At 37.3% G+C, this 16,958-nt stretch overlaps 1 protein-coding gene across 3 annotated transcripts in view; it reads right to left on the bottom strand.

Moving 5' to 3' along the window:
- The window catches only part of STIM2 (stromal interaction molecule 2), a 65,172-nt gene that overhangs the window by 19,749 nt on the left and 28,465 nt on the right, over positions 1-16,958 (bottom strand). For all 3 annotated transcript variants that reach the window (XM_027642746.1, XM_027642745.1, XM_027642744.1), the window contains exon 2: positions 9,801-9,931. In XM_027642746.1, coding sequence (XP_027498547.1) covers positions 9,801-9,863 — 63 coding nt within the window. In that variant the 5' untranslated portion in view covers positions 9,864-9,931. The remainder of the gene's footprint in view (positions 1-9,800; positions 9,932-16,958) is intronic.

The raw sequence follows: 16,958 nt of genomic DNA, 5'->3' as shown, positions 1-16,958 counted from the left end.
ACCTTCCCACATCGGCGTTACTACCATGAAGTTGGAAAATTCTAAAAATATCATTCAATGTTCAACCAAAGATGGATTATCTTATTCATTCCCATACCATGTTTATTAAAGGGTAAACTGAAAAGCAGGAACTAAACAGTAAGAAAACAAGCAAAATAATATTCTTATCCACTTATGTCTGTAAGCCTTTCCAGATTAAAGTAGTCTTACATCTGGAACATCAGGAAAGAATTGATGTTTGCCCACCTCACCTTTTCCCTCCAGACTGCAAGTACCTATTATCAGCTGACATCCCCAGCATATCTTTTGTGAACTTGGAAAAAATATACTAAAAATTCAGCAAAAAAATATATTCTATGCCCCTCCCTGTAAAGATTGTCTCTCTTCATGCGAGGGTTAAGGTAAATGGTAACACTCTTCAGCTTTTTAGTGACTGATGATAAGACTGTCCTTGGTGACTCCAAATGTCAGGTATGGACATTTGTTTTAAAAACAAATTGTTGTTGTAGGGTGATGGCGTTTCTGAAGAGGAACAGAACGCATACCTGTACATATGTTGCATGTACAGGCTTAAGCCCATTTTGCATCTTCTCAGATCTTCAAACTCAGATCAGTTTTGTTTGTACAAACTTGCTCCTATCTTTACTGCTAGTTGTCAGCAAAGGCTGTAAAATACTGAAGGATGAGAACACTTGCGTAGTTGGAGGTGCTGTCAAGGAAAATCTGAATTGCTGTTAACAATGCCACATACGTGGTCAGAAGTAAAGGAGAGAAGGAAGATGCCAAATGACAAACAGAAAAGCTTCGAGGTGTTACATCTCACCCCAAACTAAGCACTACAAGGAACTCTAAGAGAGCACTGCGATTTAAACACGGGACGGACACCGGCTGCCTCGGCACCCGGACGAGCAGCGCCGGCAGCAGCGTGAGGGGCCCGGAGCCGCCCGCAGAGGGCGCAGCAGCCCCCGCGTTCCCGCGCCCACAGCGGCACGGGAAGCACGGATCCAAGCCCGCAACACGGCATTTCCCGGGAGGAGAGGGCGATAGTGGACCTCGTTTACACGGACAGACGGATTTGACTAACGTCCTTCTTTAAAAAGGGACTGTCAGCACTCACGACTTGTGAGCAGCTTGCAGTCAGTAACCAGTAGAGTTATTGCTCAGGGGGAGAGGTTCTACAGTTCTACACCCATGAGAACTTCTTCCAAGTGAAAAGCCCCTCTTCTGTTCTGTCCTACCCACGCTGCCCCCAGATCTGTGAAAATAATCACGATGGCTTCCTCAACAAAGTTCTCTGGCACCACATGGTCCCAGCACTAAAGTTAAGAGTACACATAGCTAGAAAGAGGTCATTGTGTTTCCAAGAATGAATGCATTTACTAAAGAGGAGGTATATAACAACATCAAATGTCTTTCTTTAGTTAAAAGGATCTTTGTTTTTAAACTGGCCTAATATGGAAGTGCTTCTTCATGAAAAAGAACCGTGTCCTAAATTGAAGAAAGACAAAAACAGAACAACTCTAGTAAAAAGAGGATTTTTCTGTTCCTTGTCATGGCAGCTAATCTCTCTTCTGTTGCCCTGGTCATTAAGTATACAAAGAAAAGGTTAGAAAAATAACTCTAAATAGGGAGGTTAAAAGAATAAGCTCTAACAAAAACACATCTAGGGATTATCTTAGCCAACATAATTACTCAGGAAGGAGAAGTCCTTTTAAGACTACAAAGTTGAAACCAAGAAAGCAATAGATAAGCTACCTAAAAACTCTGTGAGAAACAAAAAAAAAATCATTTGTCAATGATTTTGTAGTTACTTCAAAAACAAGTAGACAGTAAAAAAAACACCACACCTAGACTTGAAATGGAGTCTTGATCCCAAAACTCCATAACAACCATACCTCTACAAAGATCAACATCCTAAAGTCCAAGGTTTGGCAGTGTAATAGCTAGAGAGGAAACTTCTGCCTGCCTGGAGGGGACAGGACTTGTGGAGCCCTGGAGAAGTTCCAGAGTCAGGCACATGCCATCTTCCTTCCTCTTCAGAAAGCCTCTAGTACTGTAACTTTCACCAAAATCCAGTCAACTCATAAACAAAGATCAACCTGAAGCAAGAACCACCAAAAAAAAAAAAAATCTGACCATTGTAAAAGAGGTAAAAAGACACCCCAAAATCCAATACAAGTTTGACTGGTATCAGAGAGAGTGCTTACAAACTTAAGTTAAAATATGGAAGCTGTAAGAGACATTCCTTGAAGAGCAAATGAGAAATTGCATATTTTTGCAAATGCCAGCAGAAAAGTAAAATTAACCACACTCACTAACTGCAGCAGGAAGCATTCATACGCTGTTTATATTTTGTTCTGGGTGAAGGCTGAAGTTCATGATTTTCAGTTTCATCAACATAAAATAGACCCTCTAACTGACAAGTTTATTTTAAGAGTAATTCATAATATTTCCTGCCTAAGTATTACTCTATTCCTCAAGTAGTGTTATTTCCTTCAGTTTTATTCCTTGATTCAAAGGGAAACCTGCAAAAGTTACAACTTCAGTTCTATAACCCTTCAGATTTCCTATAAACCTTCAGATACACCCAAGTCATTGCTAGACAGCCTTCTCATCTATTGCAACCAGACTTGTTGCAGCTATTGCAATTTCACATGTACTGAATACATTATAATGGCAAATGTGCTTTTAAAAGGCAACATACTATAATTCAGGTATGACAGCTTTTGCAACTGCCTACCCTACAGAAGTGGCTTCTAAAGGTGTTACACAGTAAAATAAGAAAATGTATTCGAGCATAATAAAAACATTACTAGAAAAACGTAGGACATAATAAGGAAAGTTCTACCAAGTATACCTTAAGTAATCTACACATTCTAAGGAAAAAAACTTATTGCAGCTCAAAACAAACTGTAGCTATTCTACTGCAAAGTAAACTTTGCAACCCTTCAAAGCCAAAGAATTTCCAAGGGGGCATTCCATTGTAGCAGGACTAAATGCCTGCAGTGCTACATAAACAGGTGCAGACAGCTACATATTATTAGCTTAAGTACCTCCAAGGAGGCAAGGCATGAGGTAGGTCTGATCCAAATCACGTTGGAATAGGTTTCCATGCAACTGTACCCATGATAACACACACTGCTTCTCTACAGGACTTAGCACAAGTTAGCTGTCAACTAACACGCTCATAATGTTTTCAGACAAGTCCTGGCTCCTTATCTTGCTCTGAAAAAACAAACTGTGTAGACACATTCAGAATTACTCACAAAACTTCGGGAGACTAAAAGACACTCTTGCCTGGGGACAAATTCATTAGCAGTTGAACGAAAAAAAATTAATGCACAAAAGGCCTCTATTAAGAGACTCACAATAAATTAAGGGAATTAGAGTAACCAAATAGCTTTGGGGAAAAAGGTTTGAGACACTGGTTAGGAAGTTCAAAATACTTATTTGAATGATCAGCGTTTGTAACAGAATGTTCTTGTACAGTGAGATGTAAAACATGCTCAAGAGCCATCCCAGTATCATGAAAAGAACAGTTCTAATGTTTTCAGTTTGTGAACCACTGCAGCAGGTATTTCTCCATATGCAGAATTTTGCCTAACCAGCTGACACTGAAATATAAAGTAGTTTACAGAAATATGAACACCAGTTTAAGGACCTTTATTATACAAATGACAAGGACAAAACCAGAATAGTAAGGGGACTTTAAAGGACATTTAACATCTTAATAAGAGCATATTTGCAGAGAACAAAATGAACTAAGAACTTGGTCTACAGCAGAACCTCTCTCAGCTGAAATAACACCTGAGGTAGGCTCCTGAAGTTTAACCAGGGCCTAAGATGCACTAAAGAAATGGAAATCAAGCTTCTGAACTATATCATCTGTTATATCATACACAGCAGTACTCCCTCCTCTTCAAAATCTTCTGCTAAATCTTTACTCCCCCCAAGATCAAAAGAAAGACAAATTTTGCACAAGAATTTGCTTTTGTTCAATAAGACGGAAGGGCTATTCAATTAGCATCATTCCAAGTTTAATGTTAAATTCTCAAAATGTTTTTTCACTTCACACTTTATGCTCCTAATATCCAAAATACACATACTTAAAATGGGAGCACCACACCAGCTCAGCATCTAGTTCTTCAAGATTTCCTGTCATGGAATTTCTTGCAATTTTGCCCTAAGTGTTTGGTGCTCACTACTGTCCAGAGCAGATTATCCAAACGAATAGGTCTCTGGTCCAAAGTAGTAATTCATGTCTCATTCATTTTTTATATCTCTTAAGGAACTAAATAAAGAACAAAGATATCTACAGTCTTCTTTCACCAGTTCATCATCATACAAATTGAATAGGCAGATCTATTTCAGTAGTAATTCAGAAAATAATTTCACATTGCAAAGTTAGATGTTAAATTTCATTTCTCCAGGTTGCCCAAAAATAGTATTGCTGGTGCAAAATAATTTAATTTAGTAAGCTTATAAAATAGATTATGATGTACCAGTGCATGTACCATTTTAACTGCTAAAAGAAAGGATGCATAAACAACCAAAAATATGACTAGCAAATTAATTACGTAATAAAAATAAGTATTAGCAGCATGGACTGATTCTCCTCTACTAAAAAACTTTGCATCACAAATTAGCACTAAAGGCAGGATATACTGAAGCATATGCTTCTGAACCCATCCCAGTTCTATAAATTATTAATTTTTAACTGAGTTGTTTACACTTGACCTCTGTATTTTATCAATTTCTATTTCCTTCTGGATTCTTCCTTTGACCTTTTTTCATCTCTCAAAAAATAAAGCATGCTCTCTCTCAAGACATCACGTTTGTTGAACCTCTCAGATTATTTGCATCATGGATGCAAATATGAACATAAATCCTCAGACAATATCTTCACAGAGCCCATCCATTCAGAAAGGGTCACTTCAAAAGGAAGATCTTGGGTTATCAAACATTCTGCCCCTGGTAGAGTTACTATAGCCAAAGCGCTATGTTACTATTACTATTCCAGATCAGATCATACTAGCTAATTTTCCTGCTTTAATCACTGTATAGAAGACAATCATCTTCCCTGGTTTAGGCAACTAAAGCTAGATTCTATTTGATTCTTGTCTCCAGACAATATTTTTAAGTCAGGTACTTCTGCATATCATCTCTGCAGTTTGAACTTCTTTGACCATTCTGTTAAAAGCCATTCAGTGCTTTCAGTGCTGCAGTCTTTTCCTCTCCATACTGTACTTTGTCTTTTGTTTGTTTGTTTGTTTCCTGTGGGGTTTGTTTGGTTTTGGGAGGTTTTTTTGTTAAGTAATAATGCAAATTCCCTCATTAAAAAAAGTTAAACAAAATATGAATACACTAAGTGACCTACCCAAATATCCCATGCAAAGATGTAAATTTGTGGCAGTAGCTTGGTATGACATCAGACACACAGTAAGATACTAATATTTCAAAAACGTCAATTTATTCTAGTACTATAGAGAGATTCCTTGAGGAAATTACTTCATGTAGGACCTACATATGGAGGTTCTTTGGAAACAGGAAGAACCTATGTAAATAGTGAACATATGATAAGTCTGTCTTACTTCTTGTGCCTCCTCATCATTAAAACAAGTCATGTTCACGTGGTGCAACAGATGCTTCCTGAGGTGGATAACCTCCCACAACACAACTAAAATCACAGTTAGTAATATTACATTCTCCCTTTCAGTTACCCATTTACAGCATATCTCTTGAAACCAGTTTAAACAATTGCAATCTTGTACATATTAATAATAAAGTAATAATAGCAGGACCTAGATCTGATAGAAAAATTCATATTAGACTGCCTTAACAATAAGCATAGGTTTGGGGGTTTTTTCACATCCTTCCTTTTTCCTTTTCTCTGCTGTACCATATCAAAAAATAAAGAAGAAAAAAAATCTAACTAGTCTATGCTCAGACTAGAGCCCCTCTAACTTCCTTAGAAGACTTCAACAAATCCCTCACGTGTTTCCGTAACTATTAAATCCCGTGCTAAAAATTTAGATCAGGTTTCCCCACATTAATGTCGTCAAGGTCAAATACAAGCTTCTTTCCAGCCCATATAAAGTAGGTCCAACAGGCTTCCAGTATCAGATCATTTCTGAGAAAATAAGAAATTTCTTCTAACAAGTTCAAAGTTTCTTATATCTTAAAAAAACTCCTTCTCTACAGAATGATTTTATGTGAGCCTTCATTTTACAGAGGAAAAACAAACTACAACATAAAACAGGGCATGAAAACATTAGGAAAAATAAACTGTGTGCAGATGAAGTGTCTGAAATCACCATTGGGAGTTAACTGGATTAGCAAATTAAAGTAGTTAAAATAAATAGTTCACCTTTTTACATTCCCTCTCAAAATAACTTATTTACAAGAACTTCCTTCCTTGGTGTAAATATACACTTGTAATAGTGTTGTAGTGCTGGTAAAACAGCAGAAAGTTATTCTACTTTGTAACATTCTTCCTGCCAAATATAAAGCTGAGGAATATCTAACCAACATACTCAATATGCTGTTCTTCCAAGAGTCTTGCAAGTAAAAACCATGTAGCATAAAACAGAAAATCCATTCCCTGCTGTTAAGTAAAATCCCTGCATTTCATGTAAGCTTTACTTCTAATAAAGATTTTTTAATTATCAGTTCTCATTTTTAATCAAGGCAAGCAGCACTACCCACTGTGACAGAACAAAAAAAAATCTGGTTCTGAAATAGTGTATATTAGGATATACTTAGTGTTTATTCAGACCTACTGTAATCAGACAACTATGTAACTATGTTGTTGAAATGTAGATCTTTTAAGATTATTGTAAAGATCCAGTAAAAGCACTACTAAGTAAAAGAAGAACATACAAATTACTAGCTGAACTTGCAATTAAACTGCATTTCTTGTTAATTTCAGACTTGCATTTAATGTCTTAGAAGAAAACACCCTATGCAAATACATATTCATCACCAATTTGCATGGAAAATATATGTAGAGCTACTTTGCAGGGAGGGGGTTATTAAATATTTCTTCAATAGTTTAAAATGAACTAGCAGAAACAAGGGCTACATTTCAGTCATCTTATTTTATGCACAATGAGTAGTTTGAATACACAGTTTCACTCATCTGTCACTACCCCAGCTGAAACAGCATCCCTCATCAACTGTTCTAATTTCAGCCTCTTAAACAGGTCTTAAGAGTAGCTTCTGTTGCTTCCTCCGGAACAGGAAGAAACTTAAGGTCAGATATAAAGATGGTCCACTGAAAACCAGGACAGATCTTCTGAATACTAATAAAAAGTTTCCAATGTATAAATATTTCCGTATTTTCTTCTAACTTTCTCAGCTCCCACGTATAACAAATGCAGTACAAGTCAAGAGAATCAATCAAAGTGCTGGGAAGTTCATCAGGAAGATCACACTCCATCACTGATGTTTCATTTTTCAGACTGGACTGTGCCTATCCCAAACATTAATGACAACCACCCAACATTCTGCAATAACAGAGCTAGACTATCTCCATTATATTATAAAAGCCATGGTAGTCAGGCAAAATCCCTAACTGGGAAAAGGGAAACATCACTCCTATTTAAAATGCAAAGAAAGGAAGACTGGGGAACTAAGGAACAGTGAGTCTCAGCTCTGTGCCTGGAGCAGATCCTCAAGGAAACAATGTTAAGGCACACACAACGATGTGATTCGAGACAGCCAGCGCTGCTTCGCTAAGGGCAAATAGTGTCTAACCAACCTGGTGGCCCCAGGGTGACTGCAGCGGTCAGAGAAGGAACACGAACCCGTGTTGTCTATCTAGACTTCTGAAAGGCTTCTGGCATGATACCACATAACATCCTTTTTGCCAAATTGGAGAGAGATGGATTAAAAGGGTGGACCATTCGGTGGATAAGGAACTGGCTGAATGGACATAGCCAGAGTTGAGGTCAGCGGCTCCATGTCCAGGTGGACGCCAGTAATGAGTGGTGCCCATCAGGGACTTCTGTCAGGACAAGTGCTCTGTGATATCTTCATCAATGACAGACAGTGAGATCAAATGCACCCTCAGCAAGTTTACAGATGACCCAAAGCTGAGTAGTGCAGTTGGCACAACAGAAAGAAAGGATGTCATCCAGAGAGACCTGGACAATCCTGAGAAGTAGGCCCAGGAGAACTTCCTGCAAGTGCAACGTGCTGCACCTGGGTTGGGCCAAGCCAGACATGAGCACTGACTGGGAGAACTCACTGAGAGCAGCCCTGCAGAGAAAGACTTGGGAGGTTCTCATGGATGAAAAGCTGTATGTGAGCCAACAGTGTGTGCTCACAATCCAGAAAGCCAACTATATCCTGGGCTGCATCAAACAAAAAGTGGCCAGCAGGTCAAGGGAATTGATTTTCCCCTTCTATTCTGCTCCTGTGAGATCCCCACCTGGAGTACTGCATCCGGTTCTGGGGTCCTTAGCACAAGAAACACATTGACCTGTTGGAGCAAGTCCAGAGGAAGCCACCAAGATGCTCAGAAGGCTGGAGCAGACAGACAGAGAGCTGTGATTGTTCAGCCTGTAGAAGGCCCCAGGGAGAGCTTATTGTGACCTTCAGTACTTAAATGGAGGGTATAAAAAAAGAGAGAACAACTTTTTACACAGGCAAGTAGTGATAAGACAAGAGAGAAAAGTTTAAAACTAAAATAGGAGAGATTCAGATTACATGTTAGGAATAAATTCTTTACTCAGAGGACAGTGAGGCACCAGAACAGGTTGCTCAGAGAAGCTGTGGATGTCCCATCCCTGAAAGAACTCAAGATCAGGTTGGATGGGGCCTGTTGATGCTGTTTGCACACAGGCACATAGAAAAGTAAGTAGCATCATATTAAACTTGACAAATGATAATTCATAACCTAACTCATTCAGGGAGAGCAATCTTCCCCTAGATGTCATAAAAAAGGATGACAAAGAAGGGCAAGATTCTTCTCCCATTCATCTACTGTGACAATGGGTATCAGAGCCACATGACAATACCCTTATATACCCTTATTTTTAGGGGACATCTTCACTCTCCCTCCTTTCTCAAGTTTGTGCCTAACAACTACCAGAATGTAAAGTAAACACAATGAAACTACACAGATATTTCCACTCCTACTAGTAATTTTGAGAATCCTGATGGTAAAGTTAAGTGCAAGGGCATGTCCTTTGCCAGGACCACCAGGAGCCTGCCCACCAAACTCATTTGAACACAGACACAAAAAACTTCAGGCAGGTCTGTATAACCTTCCTTAGTTCATAGCTCTTAATCTACCATTAGCCTACAGCAGGAGGTGATTACTACTTCCCTGTAAAATGTAAGCAAAACCGGAAATCTTTCTAAACTGCTGCCTGCAAAAGTTATTGCTTTGCACCATGAACTACTTGCAACAGATGAAAGGCAAATAGGAAAGCCAGTGATGCCTTAAGCAAGAAAACTTTGAGCAAAGAAACTGTAATACCAGGTGATGGATCACATCAACCTCATTGCAAGCTAAGCCAACACCATTTGCCTACTTCTTACACCAATCACAAAAATAACAGCTTTTATACATAGTCGTACAAAACTTTCCTGTAAGCTAGAACAATGGACAACAATATGCCATTTCAGACAATTACAGAAATCAGACTTTCCTTCCATATTTGGCTGAGGGAAGGGCTGCGTTAAAAAAACAGCAACAACTACTCAAGTGCTGGAAGATAAAGGGAAGCTATACAAAACAATGAAGGAAAAAAGAGACCTCGTCCATGCACAAGTGAAGTTTTTTTTATTCGTACCTCATCACTTTCATCTACTTCAATACCACCGTCTTTGTCATCATCCATTTGTTTATGGATCATGCGGAGAGCTTCTAGGCTGAATCGGTCCTCCTCAGTAAAGCATGGTGGGCTGAGTGAACTGCAGGGATCTAAAGTGGGGAAAAAAAAACAAAAACAAACCAGAAACATCAGTTAGTGTCTCTCCAGAATATAATGTTCCCAAGCAGAAGAAAGGGCTTAATTTCTGTATTGTGTACCTGTACTTCATTGCACATAATCACCAGGTAACAGACATCAAATTTAACTGTAAAATAATAATTATTACCAAAAAAAGTGAAAGGGGGATGTGTGCAAATCAACACTTTTTTTTATCCAGGAAGGAATTCCCAAAAATAAGCTGGAATAGTTTTGACACTTTGTTTTTTCCACCTCAGTAACTGACAATTTCCACTTTTTCTTCTATCATCTACTCTCAGTAATATGTCACTACAATAGCAAATAAAGTCACTGCACTTCCCAACCTCCTTTCTGCACCTCTGGGCTACACAGAGAGTGGTGGCGGAGAAGGAAAAGAACTGTCATGTCATAGAATCATAGCTTCATAAACAGATAAGAAAGGGATGGTAATCACATTGCAGATAAACATCTAAGTCAGTAGTATTACTACTGAACACAAAATATTCAAAGAGGACTGCAAGAGAAGAAAGTGCACTGCAAAAAAATTTCAGCTGATATATTTATATGACAATGTAATACATGATATATCGCTCATGTACCTTCTGATTACAAACGGCAGGCGCTGTGGAGCACATTTCCAAGTCAAAAATAGTATGTTTTCATTTGCATTCATTACTGAAGGCTCATGATTTGTGCACAGCTTATGGCTCGGCTTGCACCATATCAGCCTGTTAAGTCTCTGTTCTTTTCCTTCTACAAGTCATATGCTAAATGCTCCAAAAATCTGCAACGCACGATGATCAACCATCATTACACTGGTCTTTCACAGACCTTGGCATTAACTAAGAGCTAACTATTTCGTTAATTCTGATGTATCCAACACCAAAGAACAGAATATGGAGAAGGATACAGAAATCATTTTTTGAAAGTTCAGCTTTAATAAGATAGTGAATTCCCACCATGATAGCCATTATAAAAATGCAGTGTCTAGTCCCATAAACTGGTGCACTACACTTTAATCAATGCAAATACAAATTGAGGCAACATATGAGTAATTTTTGCTTCTTCTAGTCTATCAGACAATTAAGCTTTCATATTGCTACAGAATTTATTAAAAGGCTCATTTATATAAGTAATGTAAAGGAAGCACAGAAATAGAGAGAATGAAGGGTTTGCACAGAAAAACTAATTTATTGTTTTACTATTTCATACTAGTTGGATTATCATGATTCTGCTTTTCTATTATGAATTTTAAAATAATCAAAAATCAAAAATAATGGAATCCATAAGGCTACAAAGTAGAAGAATGAAGATAACCACAACATAGTTGGAATCTCAGATGCATAATTAACTGATTCCCAAGGCTAGATGCAAGTCAACGCATTCTTAATTATGGTCAAGTTTTATTATACAGAAATTAACAGAAATCTGTCATCTATGTCCATGAACAAAAAAAAACCCAAACAAAACCAAAACAAACAAAAACGAAAAAAAAATCAACATTAAAAAACTCAAACACCTCACAGACAGTGTCCCAGAACAGAGATGCTGCTTTTAGAAATAATTCATGTAATTCAGAAAGACAAACTTCTAAATCTCTTCTTTACTAAATTACTAAGTATTAAATATTACTAAATAATTCATTACCAACTATTAAACCACGTCAATCACAAACTATAATTTTCAACTTTGGAATGCAACTAATATTTTATTAAGACAAATCAAGTAATTCTTTTTTTTACTTTTAAAAAAAAATCTATTTTATTTTTCCATCTTTGTTTTATCACAAAAGGTTTAATTTCGCAATACTCAGTCTTTAAATTTTTGCCCTGCAATTAAAATATTAATATGGCCAGGGGCATTAAAGGACTCAGCCCCGAAATAAAGGACTATATAGAATTGCTGCAGAAAGGCTTCCCTTCCAACCATAATGAATCACCTCTGCTAGTAATTAAATTCCAGTGGCCATGAAAAAGGGATATGAATTTACTTAAAATACAACCATATATTAGAAGAATCATCATATACTGTATTTTAAGTTAGAAGAAAGCATAAACATCAAAAACTGATAAAGAGGTCCTCCAAACACACCCAACTTGCTTAATTTGTACTTAGTTCTATTCTTACATAGAAGAAAACGTCATATAGTGTTCACAATTTGCAAGCACCCACTCAAATGTTCTTCCATTTTGTTCAGCTGAAAGCCCAGCTTTTCAAATCAAAAAGGTTTTCTCTGAGTACAATTTCACACAGTTGAGCCTGATCAGTTCCTTAATCAGAGTACTTATCTTAAATATGCCTTTTTAGGATATTTAAGCATGAAGGCACTTTAAGGAGTTATGGTTCTTCTTGAGAGAAGTAAACAGGCTGCTAGTGCTTCAAATGTCCCATGAGCTGGCTCCAAGAACACTTGATCTCTCTCTTAAGAAACGATAGAGTGCCAATTGCTCATTTTGAGACTGAGAAACAGAGTAGGACCACATGTTAACTGTAATAAAAATTAACCCACTCTAAACAGAATCCAGATTTATTTTGAAGCCACTTACTATCATGAAGCTGGTAAAATTAAACATTCCCAGACTGACAACATGGGTCATCATCCCCTTCTTCAGAGAACAATCTCAAAACAAAAACAAATTAGAAAGCCAATCCAATCTAAAGAACAAGTGAAAAGCATTTCACAAGCACACCTATGGAGCCCTACCAAATCCAAAAAACAGCTGACGGAAACTGAATCATCTGCAGCTCCGCAGAATATTCTATCATGCAGTATTTTGCCTCAATTGCATGGTAAAAACAATTCAAATTAATACTTGATGAAGTATGGTTAGTTAATTGGCTATTTGGGAAGTTTCCAAGATAAAAGCCAAGAGGAAAAGTCTTAAGATACAGCAAACACTATAGATATAGCCCTGAGGCCCCACAACAAGTCATAAGACTAGTTGATAATTTATTTTTCACTTTGAATCCACCCTATTGAAGGTGTTCTGGGATTCCAAACCTTCTACTGTATTTTAAGGACAAACCTAATTTCATGTCTGGACCAATTTCTCTGTCCTAGTCTGGTGTGTTGTTATAAATATACTTAGTCCAAAATGATCATCACAGGAAAAAGCAGATGATAAATTTGCCCATGGAATGAACAGATAGCTTGGAATTTGAGCCTTCCTTTAACAAAAAGCACAGAAGAATTAGCAAAAGCAAACAAAAGAGAGAAGGTGGACAAGAGGCATAAAAGCACAGCATATGTCACTCCAGGCACCATTTATTTTACAGCCTAGTTTTTCATGTTGGTCAGAAGTGACGAAGTTTCAGAACTACCGGTTCTGGAGGTAAGGTACTGGTTAAGGAGGTAATTTGTTACTAAAAACTAAATGCCAAACTCATGGCTCAACAAACTTGGCATAGGGTTTTGAAACAAACCCCTCTCCTGCCTTGAGGCAGTAATTGCCTCTCAGCTCTAAGGCAAGGGCAGAAAGTCTTCACCAGTCCACAGGAGTCTCTCATGAGAGACAGTCTGATAATGAACAAAGCACAGTTAACCAACCCAAGATACAGGAAACTTTGTATTTACAGGCCAGGGGAAAATACAACAGAAGTTCAACTTAGAAAGTGACACTGTCAACACAAGACATTAAGGAAAATTAATTACACTGGTATCTTGATATCTTCAAGAGCTCATGTTAGCAAAGCCCTTAAAATTTATTTAGGGATACACCATTAGAAATGGTTCCAAATCAAAAGGGTATATGCACTGCACAGTCTTTCATCTATCCTGCATTTACTACTGCAAGTGTAACAGACTTCAGAACGAAAAGGACTGACAGATCAACAAACAGTAGTTCTTTCTCACACACTTCCTTTGCATGTGGACCCTGGAGCACAAAAGCTATGCCTATGCCAAAGCCTGTGACAGTGACCCCAAACAGATGTTTGCAGTTCCAATCTGTCCCCAAAGTGCCTGAGCCTTTAAGTGTTTTCAATGCTTGAAAGAGCCTTTTTAAGAATGAATGGACAAACAAAACCTTCATGATTTTTCAGGGCTACCTGGAATCAGGTACAAACCATCAAATTTAATATTTAAATGCCTTTAAATTTTACCATTAGTTCACTCAGAGCAACTTAGCAGTTGGAAGTTATTTCGAACTTAGCAGCTGGAAGTTTGGAGACCGACTACTACATACCCCTTTTGTTCTGTGAGCGTTCACCAAGAAGGAAGAGCACCGTTTTTATGATAACATATGGCCGTCCTATGGAAACACGCAGTGTTTCCATGACTGCCTGTTACTGATGAATTCAGCACTGTTGTGCTAGGTTTATGATTCCTCATTCCTAAAAGCCATCTGGAATAAAGGGAAGCCTCACAGAAAAGGCAAGCACTATACAGTGTCAGTTTCCTAAGTATGTACTCCCAGCTTAAAATAACCACGGTCCAGCATCTGCCATGATGACAGAAGTGGATTTCTCTGCATTTTCCAGAGACAAAGCAGGTATCCACGATACCCCCAACCCCCTACCAAATGCATCTTCCCCTAACTAGGATTTCTATTTCCTTATATTTCTGTTGTGCTTTAGTTTTACATGTACTTCAATACATTACAGTTTCATCACCAATTCAAAATATGACTCCTTTCAATGCACAAAACCTGTAAAAAACCAAAAATTTTTGAAGACCTGAGTACAAATCTAAGTGTCAAATACAAAAGGAATTAATGAAATTACTGAAAAAAGCAAGTGTTTTCAAGAGTTTTGCCTGACATTCAAACAGTTATTCACAGTAAAGGCAATAAACATGTTTTTATCTTAAACCCTTACATAAGTTGTCAATAAAAATCTTCAAATGCTTGAGACACAGCCTTAGAGTGAGCTTCATTTAATCTTTCAATTAGAAGCTCCCAAAGCAAATCACTCCTACTCTTAATAATTAAACTCCTCCATATGGCAAGTAGGCTGAGCAGGATCTAACAGTTAACTTGACAAAGTAATTTGTGGCATTATTTTTCACTCCAATCATTTCAATAAAAGTTCATCACTGCAACACATCTTTCCACTAAAAACAGTTGAAAAAAACAGATAAAATTTTGACAAAAAGCATAGAGTACCTTGTCTTCTAATCACAACACTGATGTTACTTAACTGAGTTTCCTGAAGAGGAAAATGCAATAACCCTAATGACAGCAGGGCAAGGGGAAGGGGTGCAACAGGAAAGGAGATTCAGAACAATGTTGTCTCCAAAAAATTTGAAAGTGTTAAGTTTCACATTAGGTTTTTCTGCTGCTCTGTATCAGAAATTGAACTAACTTCTCAAACTGTTTGTAAACTCGTTCAATAACAGCAGATTAGACTCCTAAATTAAACTCCTGACTGCAAAGTCTGGTATATGGAGCACTTATTTCTGACTACAGATGTAATACTTAGTAACTGATAATGCTGCAGTTTAACAACAAATATATATATACACACTACCAAAAAATCCCACCTATTTACAGTCAGGCCCCATGAAAGCTGCCATGATTCTTTTAAAATCCACTAAACATTCTTCATTTTAAAAAAATGACATGTCAAACAACCCTAAAATAAATCATTACTACTTCACAAGTGATCTTTGCATGAGGGAGCCAAACCTGGTTTTGTCACTACTGAAAAGTGTCCATTTATTCTGCTACTTCAGTATATTTTAATATATACAGATCAATTATATTCCCCCTTTCCCCCACATGGAAACATGATGAGGCAAGCAAGGCTTTGATTTTTTTCTTAAATCACCACTAGCTCATCTCTGCTTTCTCCACACCCACAAAAAATCTGTCTAATTCTGAACTTCAACTACATTTTCTATACACGGCGGGGGGGGGGGGGGGGGGGCAGAGAAATCAGTAAGATCAGTTTATTTAAAGCAGAAATTCAGTCAAATAATGTCATTAGCAAAATCAAGTGTTAGGACAGGTTTAAAGTTTTTCTAATCTTTCCTAGATAAAAAGCCTCAAAACAAACTGCAGAACAGCAGACACTTAACTTTCTGATCACCTGTTAAGACATTCAAAACATCTTATGCTGTCTTAGGTAACTATTTAAGAACTTTGTAGCCAGAAAACCATTTATTCAAAGGAAAAGATACAATATGAATTCTCCAGAGAATTATATTTGATGGCAAATCTAATTTTCCTTTAATTTAACTGCATTAAAAGCAACTATTCCAAATCAGCAATGCTTGTTTTAAAAGGAAATTGCAAAAAGGGTTTTGAATATGTTAATCATGCCAAGGATTATTCTGACATGACAAAATTATCAGTATAAACACCTCATTTAGACTGATAGGAAATTAATTATAAAATTACAACACTGTTCTGACTACATAAAAATCAAGAAGATGGATTCATGACTTTTCCATCTCCTTCCCACACCCTCCCTGAGCAATGACACAGTTTGAAGGGAAGAGGAAGTTGGACAATTATTGTATACAATGGTCAAAGTAGACTGATTTAGAAAAGGAACTCCTGCCAACCCTAACAAAGCAGGATGAGAGGAAACTGGGAGATGCATCTTACACAAGGCCTTTAAAATTCTGTTTTCTCCTCCTTCCAACATTACCTGTACTTCTATGATACTTACTGTACAAAGTTGCAAACATATATGAATATTCAGTGCAAAAAATGTCTCATTCTTATTCTCAGCAACAGTAAGGTCTTTTTCACTTTACTTATATTTATTAGTAAAAGACCAAGAGGGGAAGTATTTAAAGTAGTTTAAATCTAAGTTTTCATGATTTGGTAGTGAAAACTACTTTATGCATCATTAAAAATGTATGATGTATTCTTTGCACATTAGAGCAATTATCAACAGCTAAAATTATAATAGCTCCAAGAAAAAAAAAATTTACAGGGGTTCAAATATGACCTAAATTCCTAACTTCACCTGGAATAAACACACATCCTTAACTCAGAAAAAAATAAAAAGGACAGTCAAGTATTTCTGCCTTATATTCCATACATGTTCAGA

The sequence above is a fragment of the Corapipo altera genome, unplaced genomic scaffold (assembly GCF_003945725.1).
Source record: "Corapipo altera isolate COAL_440 unplaced genomic scaffold, ASM394572v1 22, whole genome shotgun sequence".
NCBI lineage: Eukaryota > Metazoa > Chordata > Aves > Passeriformes > Pipridae > Corapipo > Corapipo altera.
The sequence above is the reverse complement of the archived record's forward strand: the minus strand, read 5'-3'. Positions and strand labels throughout refer to the sequence as shown.